Raw genomic sequence first — 27,615 nt, 5'->3', positions numbered from 1 at the left:
TAAATCATTTGTTCTACACTATTATTTTAGCACATCTTACTTTATAGTATCATATTATAATTGTATTTCTTGGATACAAGTTGTCAAATACAACATTATGCATTCATTGTCATGTTCAATATGAAGCCTACTGGAATGTGAATTTTCCAATTTGTTGCGAAAGTCTTGTTTTGCAGTTCACATTGTGCGTAGTAGCAGTGTATCCGTAAATGGTTCATATTTTTTGTCAGCATTCTTTCCATGGAATTGAGTTCAACACAAACTGCATATTTGTGGTCCCACTAACAAATACTAACTAAAATATGCCAGTGCAATTCGTTTTAACAAGTAGTGGTGTTTGTAACAGTAAGACTATTACAAAACAGTGAGACTGATTTACACTTCTCGGTCTTTATTAAGCCCAGTCATGTTATTCATTCTCAAAAGAAAGCAAATACTTAAATGTTGTGTAGTTCGTCTGGTTCGACTCGTAGTGCCGCTGTTGGTTAGTGAGTTGCAGCTGAGAGAAAATATATCAGACAGTTCCTCCCACTCGTCTCCATACGTCGTCGAGAGGAACAGTCGAACGCAGACCGTCGCACGGTTAACATGAACAGCAAGACAGGATATCTCCTTTGTTTGTTTGCGGAAAATTGAACGAATTGGATGTACACTTTTCGGATCACTTTACTCTCCAAAGAATTGAATTTGAACAACTGATATACTTCTTTAACACTTTTAACATTTTTACGAACGAGATGTTGGAGAAAAACAGGATACGGCAAGTACTATTATTCCTTTGGATCTTAAGTCTCGGTTTAGTGCGTGGACAGGTTAGCTATTCAATTCCAGAAGAAATGCCTAAAGGCTCATTTGTTGGAAACATAGCGCAAGATTTGGGATTGGATTTGAAAAGACTGAACACGGGCAAAGCCCGCATTTACACCGGAGACGATACTGAATACATCTCGCTGAACAAGGACAGGGGAGTCCTTTCTATCAAAGAAAGAATAGACAGAGAGGCATTATGCCGTCAGACTACGCCATGCGCACTCCATTTTCAGATCATGCTGGAGGATCCCATGGAATTCTATACAGTCACGGTAGAAATAACAGACATAAATGACAACCCCCCTGTTTTCCGAAAGAATGAAATGAAATTTGAGATAAACGAATTGGCACAAACGGGGGCACGGTTCGTCTTAGAGACAGCGAATGACCAAGATGTTGGCGTGAATGGTCTCCAAAGATATACACTGAATCCGACGAATAATTTCATACTAAAATTAAACAGTGATCCAGATGGTAATAAAAACGTCGAAATGGTTTTACAAAAATCGCTAGATCGAGAGAAGAATGATCATATAACATTAATGTTGACAGCTTTAGATGGAGGCGAACCGCTGATGTCTGGAACAATTCAGATACAAATAACAGTGACTGACGCCAATGATAATGCACCTATTTGTTCTCAGCCCATCTATAAGGCTAGTGTAGCAGAAAATGCTCCAAAAGGGACTCTTTTGACCACAGTTAGAGCCACAGACGCCGACCAAGGCTCATATGGCACGATATCATATTCGATTTCTACCGAGGCTGTAGAAGCATTGTTCAAGGTAGATTCCGATGAGGGTGTGGTACAGTTAATTGGGGATCTTGACTATGAAAAGGAAAAACATTACCAGTTCAATGTCCAGGCCCGAGATCACGGGGGTCACACTGATGTTTGTAAAGTGATGATCAGTGTGACTGATATCAATGACAATAAGCCAAGCATTAGTATAATGTCGAAATCAAACGCAATATCTGAAGATTCAAGTAAGGATACTGCCGTTGCGATTCTTAATGTGCAGGACCAAGACTCTGGAGAAAACGGGAAAGTGCAGTGTTCAATAAACGATAACATACCATTTTCGCTTAAATCAACGTCAAATAACTTTTTTAGCCTGGTGGGGGACGGTGACTTAGACCGGGAGCGACAGCCAAATTATAACATTACTGTGACGTGTACTGATGAGGGAATGCCTTCGCTCTCCAGCAGCCTCACTCTCTCCTTACAGATATCAGATGTAAACGATAATCCCCCTGTGTTTGAAAAAGCCTTATATGAGGCCTCCATTCCCGAAAACAATTCACCGGGTCTCTCCATATTCACCATCCATGCAAAAGATACCGACTGGAAGCAGAATGCGCGCATTTCATACATACTACAGGAATCCACCGTAAAGGGAGATTCCATCTCGGCTTACGTGTCTGTTAATGCTGACAGCGGTGCTATTCATGCAGTGCGCTCTTTCGACTACGAACAAATCAAAGATTTTCAGTTTCAAGTTAAGGCCCAGGATGGAGGTTCACCTCCACAAAGTAGTAATGTTAGTGTGAAAGTTGTTATTCAAGACCAAAATGACAATGCCCCTCAAGTGCTATATCCAGTGCATACAGGCAGTTCCCTTGTGGCTGAAATGGTGCCTCGTTCAGCAGATGTGGGATATCTTGTGACGAAAGTGGTAGCTGTTGATGTGGACTCTGGACAGAATGCATGGCTCTCATATAAGCTGCAGAAAACCACAGAGAGGGCCCTGTTTGAAGTGGGCGCACAAAATGGAGAAATAAGAACCATTCGCCAAATCACCGATAAAGACGCTGTGAAACAAAAACTCTCCGTTGTAGTGGAGGACAACGGACAGCCCTCTCGTTCTGCAACAGTTAATGTTAACGTGGCGTTGGCTGACAGTTTTCCTGAGGTGCTCTCAGAGTTCAGTGACTTTACGCACGACAAGGAATATAATGAGAGTCTCACATTTTATCTCGTCTTAGCCTTGGCAGTTGTCTCTTTTCTTTTCATCGTTTCCATCATTGCGATTTTTTCAGTGAAATGCTACAGGTGGAGACGAGAGCAGATGTGTTATAAATCCAATGGACACCTCCCTGTCATACCGTATTACCCGCCTCTTCATGCAGATGCTGGCGGCACAGGAACGTTACAGCACGTGTATAATTATGAGGTGTGCAGAACAACAGACTCCCGAAAGAGTGATCTGAAACACATGCGACCTTGTAGTCAGAGTATAATTAGTCTCAACACCACCGGAACCCTTACCCTGCCACATGCTCAGAGAGAAAAACTCATAATTGAGGATTCAGACGATCAGGTGAGCTCATATTCAGATATGTCAAGGTGATTATTTGTACATCACTCTTTTTCAACATGGCTGAAACATATCATTATGAGTTAATTGTTGCATGAGTGGGTGACATGGATTACAGTGCCAGTTCAGTATGGTCGCTGGCCTTGGTCCTGAATGAAATAGCTTGCAGTTTCAAGAGCCAGTTTGAATGGATCTCTCTCACTCTCTCTCTCTCTCTCTCCCTCTCTCTCTCTGTGTATTTGCATTTATATACATATGTGTTTATATATACATACATACAGACATACAAATCATAATTATATTCCCCTCGTTTTCCCATTTATTAATGTACAATGTCTTCCTTTGCACATATGTATGTCAATATTTTTTAGCTTTATGCAGTTTGTGAGGTTGGACTCCAAGTGCCGCTGTTGGCCAGTGTGTTACATTTAGTCAAGTAGATTTCAGAAGTACCTCCCCTCAACGTCACAATGTATGAGAGAAAGAAAGCCAGCACCACGGATTGTTAGTCAGCGGACAAACATTGACTCGGATTTTCTGTCGTTACTGCTTGATATCCTCAGACAACAACTTCATGAGTGGAACATGGAAATACTTCACTAATTGCACATCTTCATTTTCTTAACGAGGAAGATTGGATTGATTTTGTTCACGGGTGGTTCGGATTGATTTCTCGTTGCAAAATGTCGACCAGGACAATGAAGCAGGGCGCACTGATATTTGCCCTGATACACTGTCTCTGCTCCGTGCACAGTCAGGTCAGTTACTCTATTCCAGAAGAAATGGCGACGGGATCTGTAGTGGGTAATATAGTGCAAGATTTGGGTTTAGACATGAAAAGGCTGAAGGCAGGAAAAGGTCGAATCTTTACGGGAAACCAGGCGGAATATATTGCGCTAGACACAGGCAGAGGCGTCCTCCTCATCAAAGAGAGAATAGACCGGGAGGCACTGTGCGGTCAGACGACGCCTTGCGCTCTGCATTTTCAAATAATTCTACAAAACCCGATGGAATTATATAGTGTAACAGTAGAAATTATGGATATTAACGATAATCCTCCTACCTTTGAGAAGAGTGATATCAAGTTTGTAATCAGTGAAAATGCCGCAGTAGGTGCTCGCTTCATGCTAGATATCGCAGTCGATCCAGATGTGGGTATTAACGGTCTCCAAAGCTACAGCTTAAACCCAACAGATAATTTTCAGTTAAACTTGAAAAATCAGCGAGAGGGAGGAAAAATCGTAGAAATGGTTCTTCAGAAACCTCTAGACCGGGAAAAACAAAAAGATGTGGCGTTAGTCTTAACTGCAACTGACGGGGGTGAACCACAAATGTCAGGAACAGTCCAAATACATGTAACTGTCTTGGATGCGAATGATAACGCTCCGGTGTTTACGCAGCAGGTTTACCGAGTATCCGTTATTGAAAACTCACCCAAGGGGACCCGATTGACTACTGTAAGTGCCTCGGATGCTGATGACGGGTCTAATAGCATAGTCACTTATTCATTGTCACGTAGTACTGCTGCTATATCTGATTTGTTTGAAATGGACAGGGATAATGGCGAAATTATATTGACTGGCGACCTTGACTATGAGCGCGCTCGAAGTCATGAGTTTTATGTTGAGGGTAAAGATGAAGGAGGACTCTCAGATTCCTGTAAAATAATTGTCGATGTCGTAGATGTAAATGATAATAGCCCAATCATTAGCACTGTATCGAAATCCAGTTCAATAGCCGAGGATGTCCCATCTAATACAGTTATCGCAATGATCAGCGTGGATGATCCAGACTCAGAAAACAATGGTCAGGTGAGCTGCAATATTAATGACAACATTCCTTTCGCTATCAAGCCATCGTCAAATCGTTTCTACAGCATAGTTACTGATAGTGAGTTAGATCGGGAGACAAACTCTGAATACAACATAACTGTAACCTGCTCTGATGAGGGTGTACCCTCCCTCTCCAGTCACTCAGATTTATCTTTAAAAATGACCGACGTAAACGACAATGCGCCCGTGTTTGAAAGGAGCTCGTATGAGGCTTCTGTTCTAGAAAACAACACACCGGGGCTCTCGATTTTCACTGTCACAGCGCGAGACACAGACTGGAATCAGAATGCCCGCGTGTCATACATACTGGAGGATTCGTCCGATAACGGAGTGCCCATGTCGTCGTATGTTTCTGTTAACGCAGAGAGTGGTGTGATTCATGCTGTGCGGTCATTCGATTATGAGCAGGTTAAAGCTTTTACATTCCACGTAAAAGCGCAAGACGGAGGCTCTCCTCCACTGAGTAGCAACGTCAGTGTTAAAATTCGTATTCAAGATCAGAATGATAATGCACCACAGGTTCTATATCCAGTACACACTAGTGGATCTCTGGTCGCCGAAATTGTGCCTCGTTCAGCAGATGTGGGATATCTGGTCACTAAAGTAGTTGCTGTTGATGTGGACTCTGGGCAGAATGCCTGGCTCTCATACAAACTACAGAAAGCAACAGACAGGGCGCTGTTTAAAGTGGGCGCACAGAATGGAGAAGTACGAACCATTCGCCAAGTCACTGACAAAGATGCTGTGAAACAAAAACTGGCTGTTGTTGTGGAGGACAACGGACAGCCCTCTCGCTCAGCTACAATCAATGTTAACGTGGCTCTGGCGGACAGCTTCCCTGAAGTGTTGTCGGAATTTAGTGATTTTACGCATGACAAGGAATACAACGAAAACCTGACTTTTTACCTGGTCTTGGCCCTGGCTGTGGTTTCATTTCTCTTCATCGTATCAATAATAGCCATACTGTCAGTAAAATGCTACAGATGGAGACGTGAGCGGATGTGTTATAAATCCAATGGAAATCTACCGGTTATTCCGTATTACCCACCCCTTTACGCAGACGTAGGAGGTACGGGTACTCTACAGCACATGTATAATTACGAGGCTTACCGCACGACAGACTCCCGTAAAAGTTGTCTGAAATATGGCCGACCTGGCAGTGAAAGCATCGTTAGTCTGGATAACACTGGAACATTGCCACCTGCGCAAAGAGAAAAGCTGATCAATGATTTTGATGATGAGGTGAGCATATTGCCATATTCTCTGTACTTCTGACATAACAACATTATTGATCTTGCCACTGGAATAACTTTGTTGTACTTGTTCTTTTACTGAGAGAATTCCTCTTTGTAATAGTGACATGCATTTTCACATTATCAGGTTGTTGAGATGCTCTGTGGAAATGAAAACACATGATGTACCTGAATGCAAAAACGTAAATTATTATATTTTGTACTTTTACAGGTCATGTAGCATTACTTAACAAACTTTCATATACGTTATACTATATTTTCGCTTCTCTATGTGATTTATATCACAAACATTTATCAGACGTCTGAAATGTGCAAAACTATATTGTTTTGGTAATATCTTTGCAATTCATTGTACTGGACTCAAAGCGCCGCTGTTGGTCAGCTTCTTGCAGTGTTTCACTGCAGATGGGTTATGGACAAACACCTCCCCTCAAAATAGCAAGATAGTCGAGGCAGAAGGCACGGCGTACTTAATGCTCCGGGATACTGAACATTATTTGTTATGGTTCGGATTTCTATTTCTTTTCACGAGGAAAGGTGCTGTGGTACATTCATTCCCCGCGAGAACTGCGCTTAGGAGAGGATACGATACATTTTGGAATATAATTCTCCGTGTAATTTGCACTCTACCACTGAGGAAAATGTCGGACAGAACAATAGTGCGGCAAGTACCACTACTGATTATGTTCCTTCTCTCTATCAGCTCGACACACGGACAGGCCAGCTACTCCATTCCCGAGGAAATGGTGAAAGGGTCTGTTGTGGGTAACATTGCGCAGGATTTAGGTTTAGACCTGAAACGACTTAAATCTGGAAAGGCACGTCTTTACACCGGAGATAACACGGAATACGTTGAGCTGAATAAGGACAAGGGGATGCTTGTTATCAAAGAGAGAATAGATCGCGAAGCATTATGCGGTCAGACAACGCCTTGCGCCCTTCATTTTCAGGTTATTCTTGACAGCCCAATGGAATTTTATAGCTTAACAGTCGAAGTAACAGACGTTAATGATAATGCGCCGTCTTTCAAAAATAATGAAATGGAATTTAAGATCAGCGAGTCTGCTTTACCCGGAGCGAGATTTGTGCTCGAGAAAGCTATGGATTTGGATATAGGTAGTAATGGTCTGCAGAGTTATTTTGTAAAGCCCACAGATCATTTTGCACTGAAAGTACAAAACGAGGCCGATGGTGGAAAAAATATCGAAATGGTGCTTCAGAAACCTCTGGACAGGGAAATGAAAGACCATATAACTTTGATCTTAACAGCAACGGATGGAGGTGATCCGAAATTATCAGGCACAGCGGAAATACGTATTACGGTTTTGGATGCGAATGACAATGCGCCTGTTTTTACACAAGCAATTTATAAAGCAACCATTGTCGAAAATGCTCCCAAAGGTACAATTTTAATGACAGTTAGAGCAACTGATGCTGACCTGGGTTCTAATGGCAAAGTAACGTACGCCATTACAAATAAAGCGGATGGTATTTCAGAACTATTTAAGATTAATGAGTCTGATGGAGAAATGACAGTGGTCGGCCATATCGATTTTGAGAAAGTGCAGCGTTTTGAAATACACATACAAGCAAGTGATGAAGGTGGGCTTACAGATTCGTCTAAAGTGGTAGTGGATGTAGTGGACACGAATGATAACATGCCGGTTATTAATCTCATGTCTAAATCACCCGTGATGTCCGAAGACTCCAAACCTGGCACAGTCATAACAATGATTAACATTCAGGACCAAGACTCAGGAGACAATGGAAAAGTCCACTGCTTGACAGACGATAACGTGCCTTTTACATTGAAATCGTCTTCAAATAACTTCTTCAGTTTAGTAACTGACGGTAATTTAGACCGAGAACAAAACCCTTCCTATAACATTAGTGTGACGTGCTCTGATGAAGGAGTGCCCTCACTTTCCAGCAGCGTCTCTCTTTCCTTGCAGATATCAGATGTGAATGATAACGCACCCGTGTTTGAAAGAAGCTCATACCAGGCTTTTGTTCTTGAAAACAACTCTCCGGGGCTTTCTATATTTTCAGTTAAAGCTAAAGATGCGGACTGGAACCAGAATTCTCGGGTTTCATATTTAATAGAGCAATCTTTAGTTAATGGAGTATCTGTTTCTTCTGTCGTTTCGGTTAATGCTGAAAGCGGAGTTATTCATGCAGTGCGCTCATTTGATTATGAACAGATCAAAGATTTTACGTTTAGCATTAAAGCGCAAGATGGGGGCTCTCCTCCTCTAAGTAGTAGCGTTAGTGTAAAAATAATCATCCAAGATCAGAATGACAACACACCACAGATATTGTACCCTGTACTGTCTAGTGGTTCTCTCGTGACTGAGATTGTACCTCGTTCAGCAGATGTGGGCTATCTTGTCACCAAAGTGGTGGCTATAGATGTGGACTCGGGACAGAATGCCTGGCTCTCATATAAACTACAAAAAGCAACAGACAGGGCGCTCTTTGAAGTGGGTGCTCAGAATGGAGAAATAAGAACCATTCGCCAAGTCACTGATAAAGATGCTGTGAAACAAAAGTTGACTGTTATCGTAGAGGACAATGGCCAACCTCCTCGCTCAGCTACAGTCAATGTTAATGTAGCTTTGGCAGACAGCTTCCCTGACGTGCTGTCTGAATTCAGTGACTTTACGCATGACAAGGAGTATAACGACAATCTCACCTTTTACCTGGTCTTGGCCCTGGCTGTGGTTTCATTTCTCTTCATCGTATCAATAATAGCCATACTGTCAGTAAAATGCTACAGATGGAGACGTGAGCGGATGTGTTATAAATCTAATGGAAATCTACCGGTCATTCCGTATTACCCGCCACTTTACGCAGACGTAGGATGTACGGGTACTCTACAGCATGTGTATAATTACGAGGCTTACCGCACGACAGACTCCCGTAAAAGTGGTCTGAAATATGGCAGACCTTGCAGTGAAAGCATCATTAGTCTGGATAACACTGGAACATTGCCACCTGCTCAAAGAGAAAAGCTGATCAATGAAGATTTTGATGATGAGGTGAGCATATCATTCTGAAATTCTGACATTCTGTCATTACGCTTTCTCTGACGAAATGTCTGGCCTATTACCAGCGATTGTTTTGATGCCCTTTTTTTGTTTGTAATGACAGGTGCATTTTCATATTTTGAGAAGTTAATTTGGTTTACTGCACACGAAAGGGAAGCATATTCATTTTTGGAAATACACGATGATGCCTATAAGGGGAAGTCGAAAGGGGAAACAGTTATTGATACACCCTCTAGAATTTCTTGCATGACAGATTGTATTGTTTTGTTTTTCAGGTCATGTATGTTAGCAAAGTTTCCTTTACACGTGTGTTATACATCATTTGCAAATTCTTGCTCAGTTTGGTTTAAAGTACAGTTGACAGACAGTCGTCTGATATATTTGTGGTATATTCTTCTAGTTATGTTTTTGTAGTTCATTACAATGGACTCAGAGTGCCGCTGTTGGTCAGCGTGTAGCAGTGAAACAGATATACATAGGGTACCGACAAACACCTCCCCTCGTCATATTAACGTAGCCAAGTCAGAAAGCGCCTGACGCTCCAAGATTCAGACGATCTTTGTTACATTTTGGATTTAAGATTTGTATTTTTACGCTGGGAATTCATGTGCTACACTTCTTCTTTCCTATGACAACTGCATGGTGGAACTGTTTTGGAATATAATTCCCTGTGTGACTTGTGTTTTTACGCTGAGGAAAATGTCGAACAGAACAATAGTACGGCAAGTACCACTACTGCTTATGTTTGTTCTCTATATCAGCTCGACACACGGACAAGTCAGCTACTCCATTCCCGAAGAAATGGCGAAGGGGTCTGTAGTCGGTAACATTGCGCAGGATTTAGGTTTAGATTTAAAAAGACTTAAATCAGGGAAAGCACGTATTTACACGGGAGATAACACGGAGTACCTCGAGCTGAATAAAGAGAGAGGAGTCCTCCTAATCAAGGAGAGAATTGACCGCGAAGCTCTATGCGGTCAGACAACGCCTTGCGCTCTGCATTTCCAGGTCATTCTAGACAGTCCTATGGAATTTTATAGCGTAACAGTCGAGATCCTTGATGTTAATGACAATGCACCGTCTTTCAAAAAGAATCAGATGAAATTCAAGATTAGCGAGTCCGCTCTTCCTGGTGCTAGGTTTGTGCTCGAAAAAGCTATGGATTCGGACATCGGTACTAATGGCCTTCAGAGCTATTCAATAAACCCTAAAGAAAATTTTGCACTGAAATTACAAAACGAAGCAAATGGCGGAAAAGTCGTTGAAATGGTTTTACAAAAAACATTGGACAGAGAAAGCAAAGAATATATAGTTTTGATCTTAACTGCAACGGATGGAGGTGATCCGAAATTATCAGGCACAGCTGAAATACTTATTACTGTGTTGGACGCAAATGACAATGCGCCAGTTTTTACGCAAACAATCTATAAAGCCACCATCACAGAGAATGCACCAAAGGGCACATTATTAGCGACTGTTAGTGCAACTGACGCCGACCTAGGTTCCAATGGCAAAATATCTTACTCACTAACACATAATGCAGATGATACATTTGAAATGTTTCAGATTAATGAGTCTGATGGGGAACTTCGTCTGATTGGAGACATTGATTATGAGAAGGCTCAGCATTTAGAAATACACATACAAGCAAGTGATGAAGGAGGACTTACAGATTCATCTAAAGTTGTAGTGGATGTAGTGGACACGAATGATAATAAACCAGTTATTAACATAATGTCCAAATCACCCGTGCTGCCCGAGGACTCCAAACCTGGCACAGTCATAACAATGATTAACATTCAGGACCAAGATTCGGGAGACAATGGTAAAGTCCACTGCCTGACAGACGATAACGTGCCTTTTACATTGAAATCGTCTTCAAATAACTTCTTCAGTTTGGTTACTGATGATAATTTAGACCGAGAACAAAACCCTTCATATAACATTAGTGTGACGTGCTCTGATGAAGGAGTGCCTTCACTGTCCAACAGCGTCTCTCTGTCCTTACAGATATCAGACGTTAATGATAACGCACCCGTTTTTGAAAAAAGCTCCTATGAGGCTTTTGTTCTTGAACACAACTCTCCGGGGCTTTCTATATTTTCAGTAAAAGCGAAAGATGCGGACTGGAACCAGAATTCTCGAGTTTCATATATAATGGAGGAATCTTTGGTTAATGGCGTAACTGTTTCCTCTTTTGTGTCAGTTAATGCTGAAAGCGGAGTTATTCATGCAGTGCGCTCATTCGACTATGAACAGATTAAAGATTTTGCGTTTCACATTAAAGCACAAGATGGAGGCTCCCCTCCTTTAACTAGCAGCGTCAGGGTAAAAATAATCATCCAAGATCAGAATGACAACACACCGCAGATCCTATACCCTGTACAGTCCAGTGGTTCTCTGGTTGCTGAAATTGTTCCTCGTTCAGCAGATGTGGGCTATCTTGTCACCAAAGTGGTGGCTATAGATGTGGACTCGGGACAGAATGCCTGGCTCTCATACAAACTACAAAAAGCAACTGACAGGGCGCTGTTTGAAGTGGGCCCTCAGAATGGAGAAATAAGAACCATTCGCCAAATCACTGATAAAGATGCTGTGAAACAAAAGCTGGCTGTTGTAGTGGAGGACAACGGACAGCCCTCCCGCTCAGCTACAGTCAATGTTAATGTGGCTCTGGCGGACAGCTTTCCTGAAGTGTTGTCGGAATTCAGTGACTTTACGCATGACAAGGAATACAACGACAATCTGACTTTTTATCTAGTCTTGGCCCTGGCTGTAGTGTCTTTTCTCTTCATTGTGTCCATAATAGCCATCCTGTCAGTAAAATGCTACAGATGGAGACGTGAGCGGATGCTTTATAAATCCAACGGAAATCTCCCTGTTATCCCATACTATCCACCCCTTTACGCTGACGTGGGGGGTACAGGAACTCTACAGCACGTTTATAATTATGAAGTGTGCCGAACAACAGACTCCAGAAAGAGTGACCTAAAGTACGGAAGAGCTTGCAGTCAGAGCATCATTAGTCTAGACAACAGTGGCACCCTTCCACACGCACAGAGAGAAAACCTCATGAGTGATGATTTTGATGATACGGTGAGCAGAATATTTTAATACATTACAGTTCTCTGTATGAAAGTATGTGGGTATTTAAACTGGTTGAAGAGACTGTTTACTGACATGTCGGGCAGATATCGTGCTTTTCCACACAAGCATCTCACTGCTTGTGCTTTACATTCCAGCAGTATGCAAAGGCCTATTATAGCTTGAATCGCTGTCCGTGGTACTGAAACTGTTCTCTCACAGCGGTCTGTTTACTTCTGCTGTTGTGCATTCTGTCCAGCTATGAGACAGTAGTTGTGGTTTTGGTGGTATTCTACTGATGTTTATGTTATTTTATTTCGTCCTGCTCATAATTACATTTTAATGCATTGACTGACTTCAATGTTTCTTTGGGGTGTTGTTTTACTTTCTGCCGTGGCCACCATTACCCGGTCCATGATGCCTTTGAATGATGGAGTGAAGACGCATGTAGTTCAGTAGATTGGACTCATAGTGCCGCTGTTGGTTTGCGTGTTACCGTAATCAGCGGATATTTCCATCTGTGCCTCCCCCTTTTTTGCGTAGACGACACTGAAACACTGAGCGTAACATTTGTGTGACTGAGGGAGAGAACATCATTTACGCGGAGAACATGACGATGTATCGCTTCATTTAAGTAGGAAGCCGTACTCATTTCGATGTGGATATAACAGATCGGATTAATCATTTCTTCTCTGAACGGATCTATCTTCGCTATTTGTTTCCTCACGCAGAGAAAAATGTCGGAAAGAACAATAGCGCGGCAAGTACCTCTCCTGCTTATGTTTCTCCTGTCTCTCAGCTCGATGGCGCAAGGGCAGGTCAGCTACTCTATTCCCGAGGAAATGGCGAAGGGGTCTGTAGTTGGTAACATAGCGCAGGATTTAGGTTTAGATTTGAAAAGACTGAAATCAGGCAGAGCACGCATTTATACAACTGACAAAGCTGCTTACATCGAGTTGAATAAAGATAGGGGTCTTCTCATTGTCAATGAGAGAATTGACAGAGAAGCATTATGTGGTCAGACAACGCCTTGTGCTTTGCATTTTCAGATTATTCTAGAAAGCCCCATGGAATTTTACAGTGTAACCGTCGAGGTCACTGATGTGAATGATAACTCGCCGTCTTTTAAAAAGAGCGAGATGAAATTCAAAATTAGCGAGTCTGCTGTACCCGGTGTTAAATTTGTTTTGGAAAGAGCAGTGGATTTGGATGTTGGCAGTAATGGTCTTCAAACCTATTCGTTAAGGCCCACTGATAATTTCGCACTGAAATTGCAAAACCAGGCTGATGGTGGTAAAACTGTTGAGATGATTCTACAGAAACCTTTAGACAGAGAAAAGAACGAGCATCTAACTTTGATTTTAACTGCCGTGGACGGAGGTGATCCAAAATTAACAGGCACAGCAGAAATACATATCACAGTGTTGGACGTAAATGATAATGCTCCTGTTTTTACAAATGCGATGTATAAAGCAACCATTACTGAGAATGCACAAAAAGGCACACTAGTAACAACAGTTAGCGCATTTGATGCAGACCACGGATCTAATGGTAAAATAACATACTCTATCACTAACAGTGTAGATAATATACCTGAATTATTTCAAATAAACGAGACTGATGGTGAACTGAGAGTAATTGGTGACATTGATTATGAAGAATCTCATCACTATGAAATACATATACAAGCAAGTGATGAGGGTGGACTTACCGATTCATCAAAAATTGTAGTTGATGTTCTTGACACAAATGACAATAAGCCAGTTATTAATATCATGTCAAAATTGAGCATGATATCTGAGGATTCCAAACCTGGTACAGTCATAACAATGATAAACATCCAGGACCAAGATTCTGCAGAAAATGGCAAGGTCCACTGTTTAATAGATGACAACATTCCTTTTACATTGAAGTCGACATCAAATAATTTCTTCAGTTTAATCACTGAAGACAGTTTAGATCGAGAGCAAATCCATCTTATAACATCACAATCGTGTGCTCTGATGAGGGGTCCCCCTCGCTCTCAAACAGTATGACCCTATCCTTACAGATATCTGATGTAAATGATAACGCGCCCGTGTTTGAGAAAAGCACTTATGAGGCTTTTGTCATGGAAAATAATTCACCGGGGCTTTCTGTATTCACTGTAAAAGCAAAGGATGCCGACTGGAACCAAAATGCTCGAGTTTCTTATATGTTGGAGGAATCCTCAATTAATGGAGTGTCAATCTCAACCTACGTCTCTGTCAATGCAGAGAGTGGAGTAGTACATGCAGTGCGCTCATTTGATTATGAGCAGATCAAATATTTTACTTTCCGAGTTAAATCTCAAGATGGTGGTTCCCCTCCGCTAAGTAGTAATGTAAGTGTTAAAATAATTATCCAAGACCAAAATGATAATGCGCCTCAGATTCTCTATCCAGTGCAGACTGGGAGCTCTATAGTGGCTGAGATTGTGCCTCGTTCATCAGATGTGGGCTATCTTGTCACAAAAGTGGTGGCTGTTGATGTGGATTCTGGACAGAATGCCTGGCTCTCATATAAACTACAGAAAGCGACAGACAGGGCCCTGTTTGAAGTGGGCCCACAGAATGGCGAAATAAGAACTATTCGTCCAATCAGTGATAAAGATGCAGTGAAACAAAAACTAACCGTCGTAGTGGAGGACAACGGACAGCCCTCTCGTTCTACAACAGTTAATGTCAACGTGGCTTTGGCGGACAGCTTTCCTGAAGTGTTATCTGAATTCAACGAAGTGAAACAGGACCGGGAGTTCAATGAGAATCTGACCTTTTATCTCATTTTGGCACTGGGCGTCGTTTCATTTCTCTTCATAGTCTCTGTCATAGCCATACTATCAGTGAAATGCTATAGATGGAGACGTGAGCAGGTGCATTACAAATCTAACGGTAATCTCCCAGTTATCCCATATTATCCACCACTTTACGCAGACGTCGGAGGCACAGACACTTTAAAACATGTTTACAACTATGAGGTGTGCAGGACAATGGACTCCAGAAGGAGTGACTTAAACTATGGTAGACCTTGCAGTCAAAGCATCATTAGTCTGGATACGAACGGAACTCAGACTCTTAAGCAGAAGAGCTTGCTCTGTGACGATTCAGACGACCAGGTGAGACTTTGTAGTCATTGTTTTGTTGTTGTTACTTTTTTTTGCTGGAAGTATTCGCCTATTTATTGTGGTTTTTTTAGGATGAAAATGGAAATGAGTTGAATTTTGACTGTTGATATACATATTATATACATATATTGGGCAAGCTATACTGCCTTAACATGCTTATATACATATACTGTATGAATATAACCATCTGTATTATGTCAACATACATTACGCACAGTTTTAATCATCATCCTGCAGTATTTGCTTAGTACTCTGAGTGCCGCTGTTGATCAGGGTTTAAACCTTTAAAACGTTTGGTCCTCCCACTAGCTTGACACTCACACACTCACACACTCCGGTGTCTTTCGTTTAGCGTATTTACAGGAAGACTTCCATTGCATTGAGCATACAGAACAACCAATATAACCCGGGGCTGCCATGAATGTTGGCTCTTAGATACAGAAGAGTATTCTCATCAGTTATCTTCATCAATCATCTTTCTTTTTTCGTTTACGGAATGGCAATTCTTTGTTGTGAGGATACAAAGAGAACCATCTCGATGCTGCGGGGTCGGACATGGCAGACACAGATCCTCGTCCTTTTCTTCCTTGTGCTGGAGGTTGCGCACGGTCAAGTCCGTTATTCTATTCCCGAGGAAATGGCAAAAGGCTCTGTTGTTGGGAATATCGTTCAAGATCTCGGGTTGGATATTAAGAGACTAAAATCTGGTCGGGCTCGGATCTTTACTGAGGACAGTCGTGAGTATATCGGACTGAATGCAGATAAAGGGACGCTGGTTGTGAAAGAGAGAATAGACAGAGAGGAGCTGTGCGCCCAAGTCACTCCCTGCTCTTTACATTTCCAGATAATTATAGATAATCCTATGGAGCTGCATCGTGTAGATGTGGAAATTACAGATATCAACGACAACGCTCCTATTTTCATGAAAAAGGAAATGACATTTCAAATTAGCGAATCGGCTCTTCCAGGAGCTCGGTATTCACTTGGTAGTGCAAAAGATCCGGATGTGGCTTTAAATGCGTTACAAACATACACATTGCATCCAACTGATTTTTTTGCTTTAAAAACTCAGTCTCGTCCCGATGGTACAAAATATGCAGAGATGGTGCTGACGGCACCTTTAGACAGAGAGAATAGCGAGGACCACAAATTACTGTTAACAGCTTACGATGGTGGTAGTCCTCAGAAATCTGGAACAGTCAAAATTCATGTTATTGTTCTGGATGCAAACGACAATGCTCCGGTATTTACCCAGGCTGTCTATAGAGTGTCTGTGTCAGAAAATTCATCGAAAGGTTCAGTCGTGTTGATCGTTAGTGCAACTGATGCAGACCAAGGTACATATGGGCAGGTGACATATTCATTTTCCCAGAGTAGCGATGGTGTGTCTGACCTTTTCGATGTTGATGCAAACACAGGGAGCATTACTATCAACGGTCTCATAGATTTTGAAAAATCTAAAACATACGAGTTGCATGTGGAGGCAACAGACAAGGGTGGATTAACTGATACAAGTAAAGTACTCATTGATGTCACCGACGTAAACGACAACGCCCCTGTAATCAGTGTAATTTCCTTTTCTAACCCAATACCTGAAAATGCTGCTCCAGAGACTGTGATTGCCATGTTAAACATTAAAGATTTAGATTCAGACAAAAATGGACGTCTGAAATGTACTATTGATTCAAATTTGCCATTTCAAATTAAAACATCCAGTCCGAATTTTTATAGCCTGATAACAGATGAATCATTAGATCGTGAAAGGATATCTGAATATAACATAACCATTACAGCTACAGATGAAGGATCCCCTGCTTTATCGACAAATAAAACATTGACACTAAAAATATCAGATGTAAATGACAATGCTCCTGTTTTTCGACAGCAGATATATTCATCATATATTACCGAAAATAACTCACCTGGCCTATCAATTTTTTCTGTAGAAGCATTTGATAAGGATTCGGGTAATAATGCAAGAGTTTCTTTCTACCTTGACGACATTAACGTGGATGGAGTATCTACCGCAGATTATGTTTCTGTAAATGCAGAAAGTGGTGTTATTCTTGCTGCTCGTTCTTTTGATTATGAACAAATAAAAGAATTCCAGTTTCGCGTAAAAGTGCAAGATGGAGGCTCGCCACCTCTCAGTAGTAACGTGACAGTTAAAATAATTATTCAAGACCAGAATGACAACGCGCCTCAGATTCTGTATCCAGTGCAGACTAGTGGCTCCCTGGTGGCTGAAATAGTGCCTCGTTCAGCAGATATGGGCTACCTTGTCTCTAAAGTTGTGGCTGTTGATGTGGACTCGGGGCAGAATGCCTGGCTTTCATACAAACTACAGAAAGCAACAGACAGGGCCCTGTTTGAAGTGGGCGCTCAGAATGGAGAAATAAGAACCATTCGCCAAGTGACTGATAAAGATGCTGTGAAGCAAAAGCTCATTGTTGTAGTGGAAGACAACGGACAGCCCTCTCGCTCTGCTACAGTCAGTGTCAACGTGGCTTTGGCGGACAGCTTCCCTGAAATTCTCTCGGAGTTCAATGATTTTACGCACGGCAAGGAATACAATGACAATCTGACTTTTTATTTAGTTTTAGCTCTGGCTGTAGTGTCATTCCTTTTCATCGTGTCCATAATAGCCATACTGTCGGTGAAGTGCTACAGATGGAGACGTGAGCGGATGTTTTGTAAGTCGAACGGAAATCTACCGGTTATTCCATACTATCCACCCCTTTACGCAGACGTGGGGGGCACAGGCACTCTACAGCACGTTTACAATTACGAAGTCTGCAGAACCACTGATTCCAGAAAGAGTGATCTGAAGTACAACAGACCATGTAGTCAGAGTATCATTAGTCTGGACAGCGCTGGAACACAAACACTGACGCATAGGCAAATGGATAAACTGAGTCTTGAAGACTCTGAAAAGGTGAGCGGTGTTTGGGTAACTATGCGCAAATGATCGGAACATTTTTGTGTATTAATACAATATTTGTGTGTATATATACATATAATATATAATTTGTCTTGTATTGCTCACCACTAGGCATTTTCATTTTCTTTCTATGGTGGCTGTTCTGAAGAAATCAAATCCACTTCATGTGTATGTGCAATGTTTGGTCAGTGCTCTAAGTGACGCTGTTGATCAGATTTAGTATAACAGTACGAAAGGCATCACACGTCAGTCCTCTCTGGCAGTGGTCCCTCCCTCATTGCAGCAGCTCTCTACGTGAATAAGGTCGTTTCAGTCGTCTTTTACATCGGTTGCGTTATATGTTTCAGAACAACGCCTGGATACGTTTATATTTTGCCCGTCCATTAATCCACCTTTTTAAATATGTGGATTCTTCCTTCTCTTTTCGAAGGATGTGTATCGAGAGTTGGGAAATGGCAGATGCGGCTCTTCAGCGCTTTTGTTTGCCTCACGCTCGTTGCGCAGGGTCAGGTCCGTTATTCTGTTCCCGAAGAGATGGCTAAGGGTTCGCTGGTGGGAAATATCGCTCAGGATCTTGGCTTGGATATTAAAAGACTGAAATCAGGGAGAGCACGGATCTTTACCGAGGACAGTCGTGAGTATATCGGTCTGAATGCGGACAAAGGGACATTGGTTATTAAGAAGAAGATAGACAGAGAGGAGCTGTGCGCCCAGCTGTCTCCTTGCTCCTTGCATTTCCAAATAATTTTGGATAATCCAATGGAGCTGCATCGCATTGATGTAGAGATTCTGGATATTAATGACAACGCCCCTGTGTTCTCCAGAAAAGAAATAGATTTTCAAATAATTGAGTCGTCTCTTCCAGGGACAAGATATGCTCTAGATAGTGCAAACGATCCGGATGTCGAATTGAATACACTCCAAAGCTACACCCTCAATCCATCAGACCATTTCGCCTTGAAAACAATGTCTAATCAGGATGGGTCAAAATACGTAGAGATGGTTTTACAAACGCCACTCGACAGGGAGAAACACGAGGAACACAAATTGATATTGACAGCATTTGATGGCGGTAATCCGCAGAAGTCTGGCACTGTTAAGATAAATGTTGTAGTACTGGATGCAAACGACAACGCGCCTGTATTCAGCCAGCCTGTGTATAGATCTATATTACCAGAAAATTCTGACTTTGGCACAGTAGTAGTCAGAGTGGCAGCAACCGATCAAGACCAAGGAACAAATGGAGAAGTGACGTATGTGTTTTCTAAAAGCACAGGTAGCGCTATGAATCTGTTTAAAGTTGACCCCAGTAGCGGTGATATCACGGTCACTGGCGACTTAGACTTTGAAAAATCGAAACAGTTTCAACTGAATTTAGAGGCAGTAGACAAAGGCGGTTTAACAGATATGTGTAAAGTCATCATTGAACTCACTGACGTCAATGACAATGCTCCAGTTATAAGTGTAATATCTTTTTCTAGCCCTATCCCTGAAGATGCCACCCCCGAGACAGTTATAGCGATGCTGAACATAAAAGACGTAGATTCAGGGAAAAATGGACAGGTGAAATGTTTAGTTAATCGAAATTTACCTTTCAGAATCACGTCATCTTCTTCTAATTTTTATAGTTTGTTAACTGATCAGGTTTTAGATCGCGAAAAGGTGCCAGAATATAACATAACGATTACGGCCATAGACGAGGGCTTCCCCCCTTTGTCTACAAATAAAACTATAACACTGAAAATATCTGACGTCAATGATAATGCCCCCTTTTTTCAAAAACAATCGTACACATCATATATTAAGGAGAATAATTCACCAGGAGTGACCATTTTTGCCGTTGAAGCCAAAGATATAGACCAGGGTAATAATGCAAGAGTATCATACTTTCTTGATGATCTTCCTGTCAATGGGATATCTGCGTCAGACTACATCTCTGTAAATGCGGAAAGTGGAATGATCATTGCAGCTCGCTCTTTCGATTATGAACAAATAAAGGAGCTCAACATCCGCGTGAAAGCGCAGGATGGAGGCTCACCACCCCTCAGTAGTAATGCCAGTGTGAAAATAATTGTTCAGGACCAGAATGACAACACGCCTCAGATTCTCTATCCAGTGCATTCTAGTGGCTCTCTTGTCGCCGAGATTGTGCCTCGTTCAGCAGATGTGGGCTATCTGGTCACTAAAGTGGTGGCTATAGATGTGGACTCTGGACAGAATGCCTGGCTCTCATACACACTCCTGAAGGGAACAGACAGAGCTTTATTTGAAATGGGCGCTCAGAATGGAGAAATACGGACTGTTCGACAAGTGACTGATAAAGATGGTGTGAAACAAAAGCTTATTGTTGTGGTGGAGGACAACGGACAGCCCTCTCGCTCATCTACAGTTAATGTTAACGTGGCACTGGCGGACAGCTTTCCTGAAGTGCTGTCGGAGTTCACTGACTTTACGCATGACAAAGAGTACAGTGACAATTTGACCTTTTATCTCGTGTTGGCCTTAGCTGTGGTTTCATTTCTTTTCATTGTCTCCATCATAGCCATACTGTCAGTGAAATGTTACAGATGGAGACGTGAGCAGGTTTTTTATAAATCCAATGGGAATCTCCCGGTTATTCCATATTATCCACCACTTTACGCAGACGTAGGCGGCACGGGTACTCTACAGCATGTTTACAATTACGATGCCTACAGAACGACGGACTCCAGAAAAAGTGATCTGAAATACAGCGGACCTTGTGATCAAAGTATCATAAGTTTGGATACTAGTGAAACGCAGACACTCAAGCACGCGCAGAGGGAGTTAAATAATTTTGATGGTACTGACAACAAGGTGAGACCTGTTATTTAGGGCAATCAAACGTTTTTTCTAAGGTTTTTGAGCTAAGCTTTCTGTTTTATTTACTACATGTTATTTTGTCTGATGTTTAGATAAGTAATTGTGTTGTATAGATGCCCCTTACCTGTAACATTGATGAGAATGAACTTACGAATATACTGCAGTGTGTTACACCCATTCACTGGTTGTTACACCATGCACGATATTCAAACCTTTAGATAATTACGGCTTGTTTATTATACGCCTATATTAAGGTTATTTAAACTGTTCATTTATATTGCCCCGGCAGTATTACATATGGTCTCTAAGTGCCGCTGTTGGTCAGGTTCATTTCAGTTAATTTCAGTAGGTCCACCTACATTCTCTGACATCATTTTTTAGCAGTAGCCTACACGGTCACATCAGTTCCTGTCAGTAAAACATACATCGCCCTTGCTACGTACAATCGGATATACTGTGGCCGGATATTTGAGGATTCAGAGGAATTTCGACATTTGCTTTGCATCATTTTGTTCTCCAGTGTGGTTGCATCATGGGGAGTCTTTGTTGCGGCGATGCTTACAGACTGATCGGGGCATGGCAGATGCGGCTTCTCGTGCTTTTTGTCTGCATTGAAATGGTTGTGCGCGGCCAGGTTCGTTATTCTGTTCCTGAGGAGATGGTAAAGGGATCGCTAGTGGGAAATATCGCTCAGGATCTTGGCTTGGATTTTAAGAGACTGAAATCTGGTAGAGCTCGCATCTTTACTGAGGACAGTCGTGAGTATATCGGTCTGAATGCGGATAAAGGGACGCTGGTTGTGAAAGAGAAAATAGACAGAGAGGAGCTATGCGCCCAAGTCACCCCCTGCTCTTTACATTTCCAGATTATTCTGGATAATCCTATGGAATTGCATCGCGTAGATGTAGAAATATTAGATATTAATGACAATGCTCCTAGCTTTTTGAGGAAAGAGATTAACTTTCAGATCAGTGAATCGGCTGTTCCAGGTACAAGATATTCTCTGGATAGTGCACACGATCCTGATGTGGGTCTGAACACTCTCCAGACATACACCCTACATCCATCTGATCATTTTTCTTTAAAGTTAATATCTCGCCAAGACGGATCCAAATATGTTGAAATGATTTTACAAACAACACTTGACAGAGAGATACAGCAGGAGCATAGTTTGATCTTGACCGCACTTGACGGAGGAAATCCACAAAAATCGGGCACAGTAAAAATAAATGTTATAGTTGTGGATGCTAACGATAACGCACCTGTTTTTAGTGAGGCTGTTTATCGAGTTGCTCTTGCAGAGAATGTATCGCAAGGGAACGTTATTCTTAAAGTGAGTGCATCTGATAAAGACCAAGGCACCAACAGTGATATTACATATTCGTTTTCTCAGAGTTCTGGTAAGGCTTTAGATGTTTTTAGTATTGATTCAAAGACTGGTGACATTGTAGTTAATGGTGCCTTAGATTTCGAAAAAACACGACAATATGAATTGAACGTCGAGGCTATCGATGGTGGAGGGTTAACAGATACTAGTAAAGTGTTGATAGAAGTCACGGACATAAATGATAATGCTCCTGTTATTAATGTAATTTCATTCTCCAGTCCGATTCCCGAAGATTCCGATCTAGAGACTGCTGTCGCAATGTTTAATGTCAAAGATGTAGACTCTGGGAAAAACGGACAAGTGAAATGCTCAATCAATCGAGATTTACCTTTTCGAATAATATCAACCTCCAATAATTTTTATAGTTTGGTCACCGACCAGATCTTAAATCGCGAAAAGGTGGCTGAATATAGCATAACCATTACCGCTACCGATGACGGATCACCGTCTTTCTCCACCAATAAGACTATGATACTGAAAATATCAGACGTCAATGACAATGCCCCTGTATTTCAGCAACAGTCATATACGGCGTATATTATGGAGAATAACTCACCTGGTGTCTCCATATTTACTGTTACAGCCAGTGATAAAGACTCCGGTAATAATGCACGAGTATCCTATTTTCTGCAAGAACTCTCTGTAAACGGAATCTCGCCTGCTGATTATGTGTCTGTAAATGCAGAAAGTGGAAAGATTACAGCTGTTCGATCTTTTGATTATGAGCAAATAAAAGAATTCCATGTATGCGTAAAAGCGCAAGACGGAGGCTCTCCGCCTCTCAGTAGCAATATGACTCTTAAAATAATCATTCAAGATCAGAATGACAATGCACCACAGATCCTGTACCCTTTACAGACCAGTGGCTCGCTGGTGGCTGAAATAGTGCCTCGCACAGCAGATTTGGGCTACCTTGTCTCTAAAGTAGTCGCTGTTGATGTAGACTCTGGACAGAATGCCTGGCTCTCTTATAAACTTCAGAAAGCGACAGACAGAGCTCTGTTTGAAGTGGGCGCACAGAATGGAGAAATAAGAACTATCAGACAAGTCACTGATAAAGATGCCGTGAAGCAGAAGCTCGCTGTAATAGTGGAGGACAATGGACAGCCCTCTCGCTCAGCCACAGTCAATGTTAACGTTGCTTTGGCAGACAGCTTCCCTGACGCGCTGTCTGAATTCAGTGACTTTACGCACGACAAGGAGTACAACGACAATCTCACCTTTTACCTGGTCTTGGCCCTGGCTGTGGTTTCATTTCTCTTTATCGTATCCATAATAGCCATACTGTCAGTGAAATGTTACAGATGGAGACGTGAAAGAATGTGTTATAAATCCAACGGAAATCTCCCGGTTATTCCATATTATCCACCACTTTACGCAGACGTAGGGGGGACGGGTACTCTACAGCATGTGTACAACTATGAGGTGTGCAGAACAACTGACTCCAGAAAAAGTGACCTGAAATATAACAGACCTAGTCAAAGTATGATGAGTCTGGACTCCACAGGAACACTTACTCTGCCGCATGCGCGAACGGATGTAACAAATACCGATGGTACAGACAACCAGGTGAGCTCAATTGAGTCCTACCAAACATAGGTGTGTAGTATCACCTGCATTGTTTCTATACTTTGCCTATATTTTAACGTGTATTCTCTATCGTGTGTGAATGCAGTGTATAAATATCCATTCTGATTTGTCCTTTAAACAAAACACAAACCTATACACAGTTTTATTCTTTCATCAGATCATCATCAGATATTTCTGTTGCAGTATATGATACAGGCTCTAAGTGCCGCTGTTGATCAGTTTGAGTTCGGTCTGAAACGTTATTTTATAGGTCCACCCTCACAAGGCAACATAATTTTGGCAATCGACGTTTAGTAGTCAAACCTCATCTACCACTAGATCAGAAATTACTATTTCAGTTACACAGCCGTGGGATATCTCGTCAGTCTGACGAAATTCGGTTGCTGGGGAGTCTGGAGATTGTGTTTCCCTTCTGCTTACTGTCGTGGATACAGTATGGGAAGATTTTGTCGCTTCAACGCCGTCGTTACGGTTTGGAAATGGCAGCTTCTCTTCCTCTTTCTTTGTGTCGCAGAAGTGGTGCATGGACAGGTCCGCTATTCTATTCCCGAAGAGATGGCAAAGGGCTCGCTAGTGGGAAACATTGCTCAGGATCTTGGCTTGGATATTAAGAGACTGAAATCTGGTAGAGCTCGCATCTTTACTGAGGACAGTCGTGAGTATATCGGTCTGAATGCGGATAAAGGGACGCTGGTTGTGAAAGAGAAAATAGACAGAGAGGAGCTGTGCGCACAGGTTTCTCCTTGCTCTTTACACTTCCAGATTATTTTGGATAATCCGATGGAGTTGCATCGTGTAGATGTAGAAATATTAGATATTAATGATAACGCCCCTATTTTTCCCAGGAAGGAGATTCATTTTCAAATAACTGAATTCACTGTCACTGGTGCTAAATACTCTCTCGATAGAGCATATGATCCCGATGTAGGCTTGAACACGCTCCAGACGTACACGCTTCATCCCTCAGATCATTTTGCACTGAAAACAATATCTCGTCAGGATGGTACAAAACATGTGGAGATGGTCTTAAAAACGCCACTCGACAGAGAAAAACAGGAAGAACACAAACTGATTTTAACAGCATTTGATGGCGGCAGCCCACAGAAATCAGGCACCGTCAAGATCAGTGTTACTGTTTTGGATGCTAATGATAACCCACCCATATTTAGTGAAGCTGTTTATAAAGTATCACTGTCAGAAAATGCAGTGCAGAGCACTGTCGTGGTTAAAGTGAGTGCAACTGACTTGGACCAGGGAACGAATGGGGAGATCACGTATTCTTTCTCTCAGAATACTGGTAAAGCCTTAGATCTCTTCAAAATCGACTCAAACTCTGGTGACATTACCGTCAACGGTGTTTTAGATTTCGAGAAATTTAAACAATATGAGCTTAACATTGAGGCAGTAGATACAGGAGGGTTGACAGACACCAGTAAAGTCTTAATAGAAATGATTGATGTCAACGACAATGCCCCTGTTATAAGTATCATGTCATTCTCTACTCCTATCTCCGAAGACTCCGCTCCAGAGACTATTATTGCGATGTTTAATGTAAAAGATTTGGATTCTGGAAAGAACGGACAAGTAAAATGCACTATTAATCCAAATTCACCATTTCGCATTCAGTCACCTTCCTCTAATTTTTACAATTTGGTTACTGATGGTGTTTTAGATCGGGAAAAGGTATCCGAATACAACATAACTATCACAGCTACGGATGAAGGTTCGCCATCTTTTTCAGCAAACAAAACCGTGACAGTGAAAATATCAGATGTCAATGACAACGCCCCTTATTTTCACCAGCAGTCATATATAGCATATCTTACGGAGAATAACTCACCTGGGGTGTCCATATTTGCTGTTACAGCCAGCGATGAAGACTCTGGCAACAACGCACGGATATCCTATTTTCTTGATGGCGCATCTTTGAATGGAATGTCCCCTGTGGAGTATGTTTCTGTAAACGCAGAGAGTGGAGCAATTATTGCTCTACGTTCTCTTGATTATGAGCAAATAAAGGAATTCCACATATGCGTCAGAGCGCAGGATGGAGGCTCTCCACCCTTGAGCAGCAATGTGACAGTGAAAATACTTATCCAGGATCAGAATGACAATGCACCTCAGATTCTGTATCCAGTAAAGACTACTGTTTCTCTGGTAGCTGAAATGGTTCCTCGTTCAGCAGATGTGGGCTATCTCGTTACTAAAGTGGTGGCTGTTGATGTGGACTCGGGACAGAATGCTTGGTTGACATACAAACTCCAAAAGGCGACAGACAGGGCTTTATTTGAAGTTGGTGCGCAGAATGGCGAAATAAGGACTGTACGTCAAGTCACTGACAAAGATGCTGTGAAACAAAAGCTAACCGTCATTGTGGAGGATAATGGACAGCCCTCTCGCTCAGCTACAGTCAATGTTAACGTGGCAGTGGCGGACAGCTTCCCTGAAGTGCTGTCGGAGTTCGGTGATTTTACGCACGACAAAGAGTACAACGACAACCTGACGTTTTATCTGGTTTTGGCATTAGCTGTAGTCTCCTTTCTCTTCATTGTGTCCATCATAGCCATACTGTCAGTGAAGTGCTACAGATGGAGACGTGAGCGGATGTTTTATAAGTCCAACGGCAATCTGCCAGTTATTCCATACTATCCACCTCTTTACGCAGATGTAGGGGGCACAGGAACTTTAAAGCAAATCTATAATTACGATATGTGCGGAACGGCTGACTCCAGAAAGAGTGATCTCAAATACATCAGACCTTGTAGCCAGAGCATTCTCAGTCTGGACACTAGTGGCACACAGACCCTTTCTCGCATGCCAGATAGCATGCGCACAGATGGAGATACAGAGATTCAGGTGAGCCTAGAGTCATGTAAGCTTTAATAAGTCAACCAAAGTGTTATTTATTCTGTGTTGTATATTAACACCCCCCACCCCCATTCCTTAAATTATTTATTGGACGTATTATCACATATTCAGAAAGCCTCAACTGATCTTACGTGACTTCAAGTCTTATATGGATTTCTTTTTTGTGAAGTGACCACTGAACATCAGATCTCACACTTGTATCTATCAGTGAAATGTTTATGTCTGTGTAGTCTATGACCTCCGTTGACGAACGGACAGCCCGTCTACTCATCTCTTCTATATTACAGTAATACTGTTTCTTCTGTGTACTTGTTTCTTTGAACTCGATGTGTCGCTGTTGGTCAGAAGGGGAAATGTTAACGGCATGAAAGAAGTACCTCCCACTCCTAGGCATTTGCGCATGGCAAATGTATTATTTTATTCGTTTTATGAGTCCATTGTCGGATGTCATGCGCACTGGACAGGCGTCTTCAGCAACGCTGTGAATATTGACCTCAGATGA

At 42.0% G+C, this 27,615-nt stretch overlaps 3 protein-coding genes and 1 pseudogene across 38 annotated transcripts in view; all 4 read left to right on the top strand.

Annotated features, from left to right (window-relative positions):
• LOC105912957 (protocadherin gamma-A11-like) overlaps positions 1-27,615 on the top strand; it is a 208,080-nt gene that overhangs the window by 144,801 nt on the left and 35,664 nt on the right. For 2 of the 36 annotated variants that reach the window (XM_031587229.1, XM_031587212.1), the window contains exon 1: positions 21,745-24,224. The exons of 25 other annotated variants lie outside the window; for them this stretch is intronic. In XM_031587229.1, the coding sequence (XP_031443089.1) occupies positions 21,801-24,224 (2,424 nt within the window). In that variant the 5' untranslated portion in view covers positions 21,745-21,800. 9 more of the 36 variants (XM_012831027.3, XM_031587219.2, XM_042710810.1 and 6 more) reach the window with 9 other exon arrangements.
• LOC105903634 (protocadherin beta-16-like) lies at positions 6,242-9,524 on the top strand. The gene has a single exon (XM_012831413.3). It carries the CDS (start codon positions 6,687-6,689, stop codon positions 9,267-9,269), a length of 2,583 nt encoding a protein of 860 aa, XP_012686867.2. The 5' UTR covers positions 6,242-6,686; the 3' UTR covers positions 9,270-9,524.
• Positions 12,490-15,677, top strand: LOC116225198 (annotated as a pseudogene).
• LOC105903655 (protocadherin beta-11-like) lies at positions 15,726-18,507 on the top strand. The gene has a single exon (XM_031587245.1). It carries the CDS (start codon positions 15,908-15,910, stop codon positions 18,452-18,454), a length of 2,547 nt encoding a protein of 848 aa, XP_031443105.1. The 5' UTR covers positions 15,726-15,907; the 3' UTR covers positions 18,455-18,507.

Source organism: Clupea harengus, chromosome 20, assembly GCF_900700415.2.
Source record: "Clupea harengus chromosome 20, Ch_v2.0.2, whole genome shotgun sequence".
Lineage (NCBI taxonomy): Eukaryota > Metazoa > Chordata > Actinopteri > Clupeiformes > Clupeidae > Clupea > Clupea harengus.
Note: the sequence above shows the minus strand (reverse complement) of the source record. Positions and strands in the feature narration are given on the sequence as shown.

Bases quoted from the DNA above. Each gene is read 5' to 3' on its own strand.
- LOC105903634 (XM_012831413.3), top strand. From the start codon at position 6,687: ATGCTCCGGGATACTGAACATTATTTGTTATGGTTCGGATTTCTATTT.
- LOC105903655 (XM_031587245.1), top strand. From the start codon at position 15,908: ATGTTGGCTCTTAGATACAGAAGAGTATTCTCATCAGTTATCTTCATC.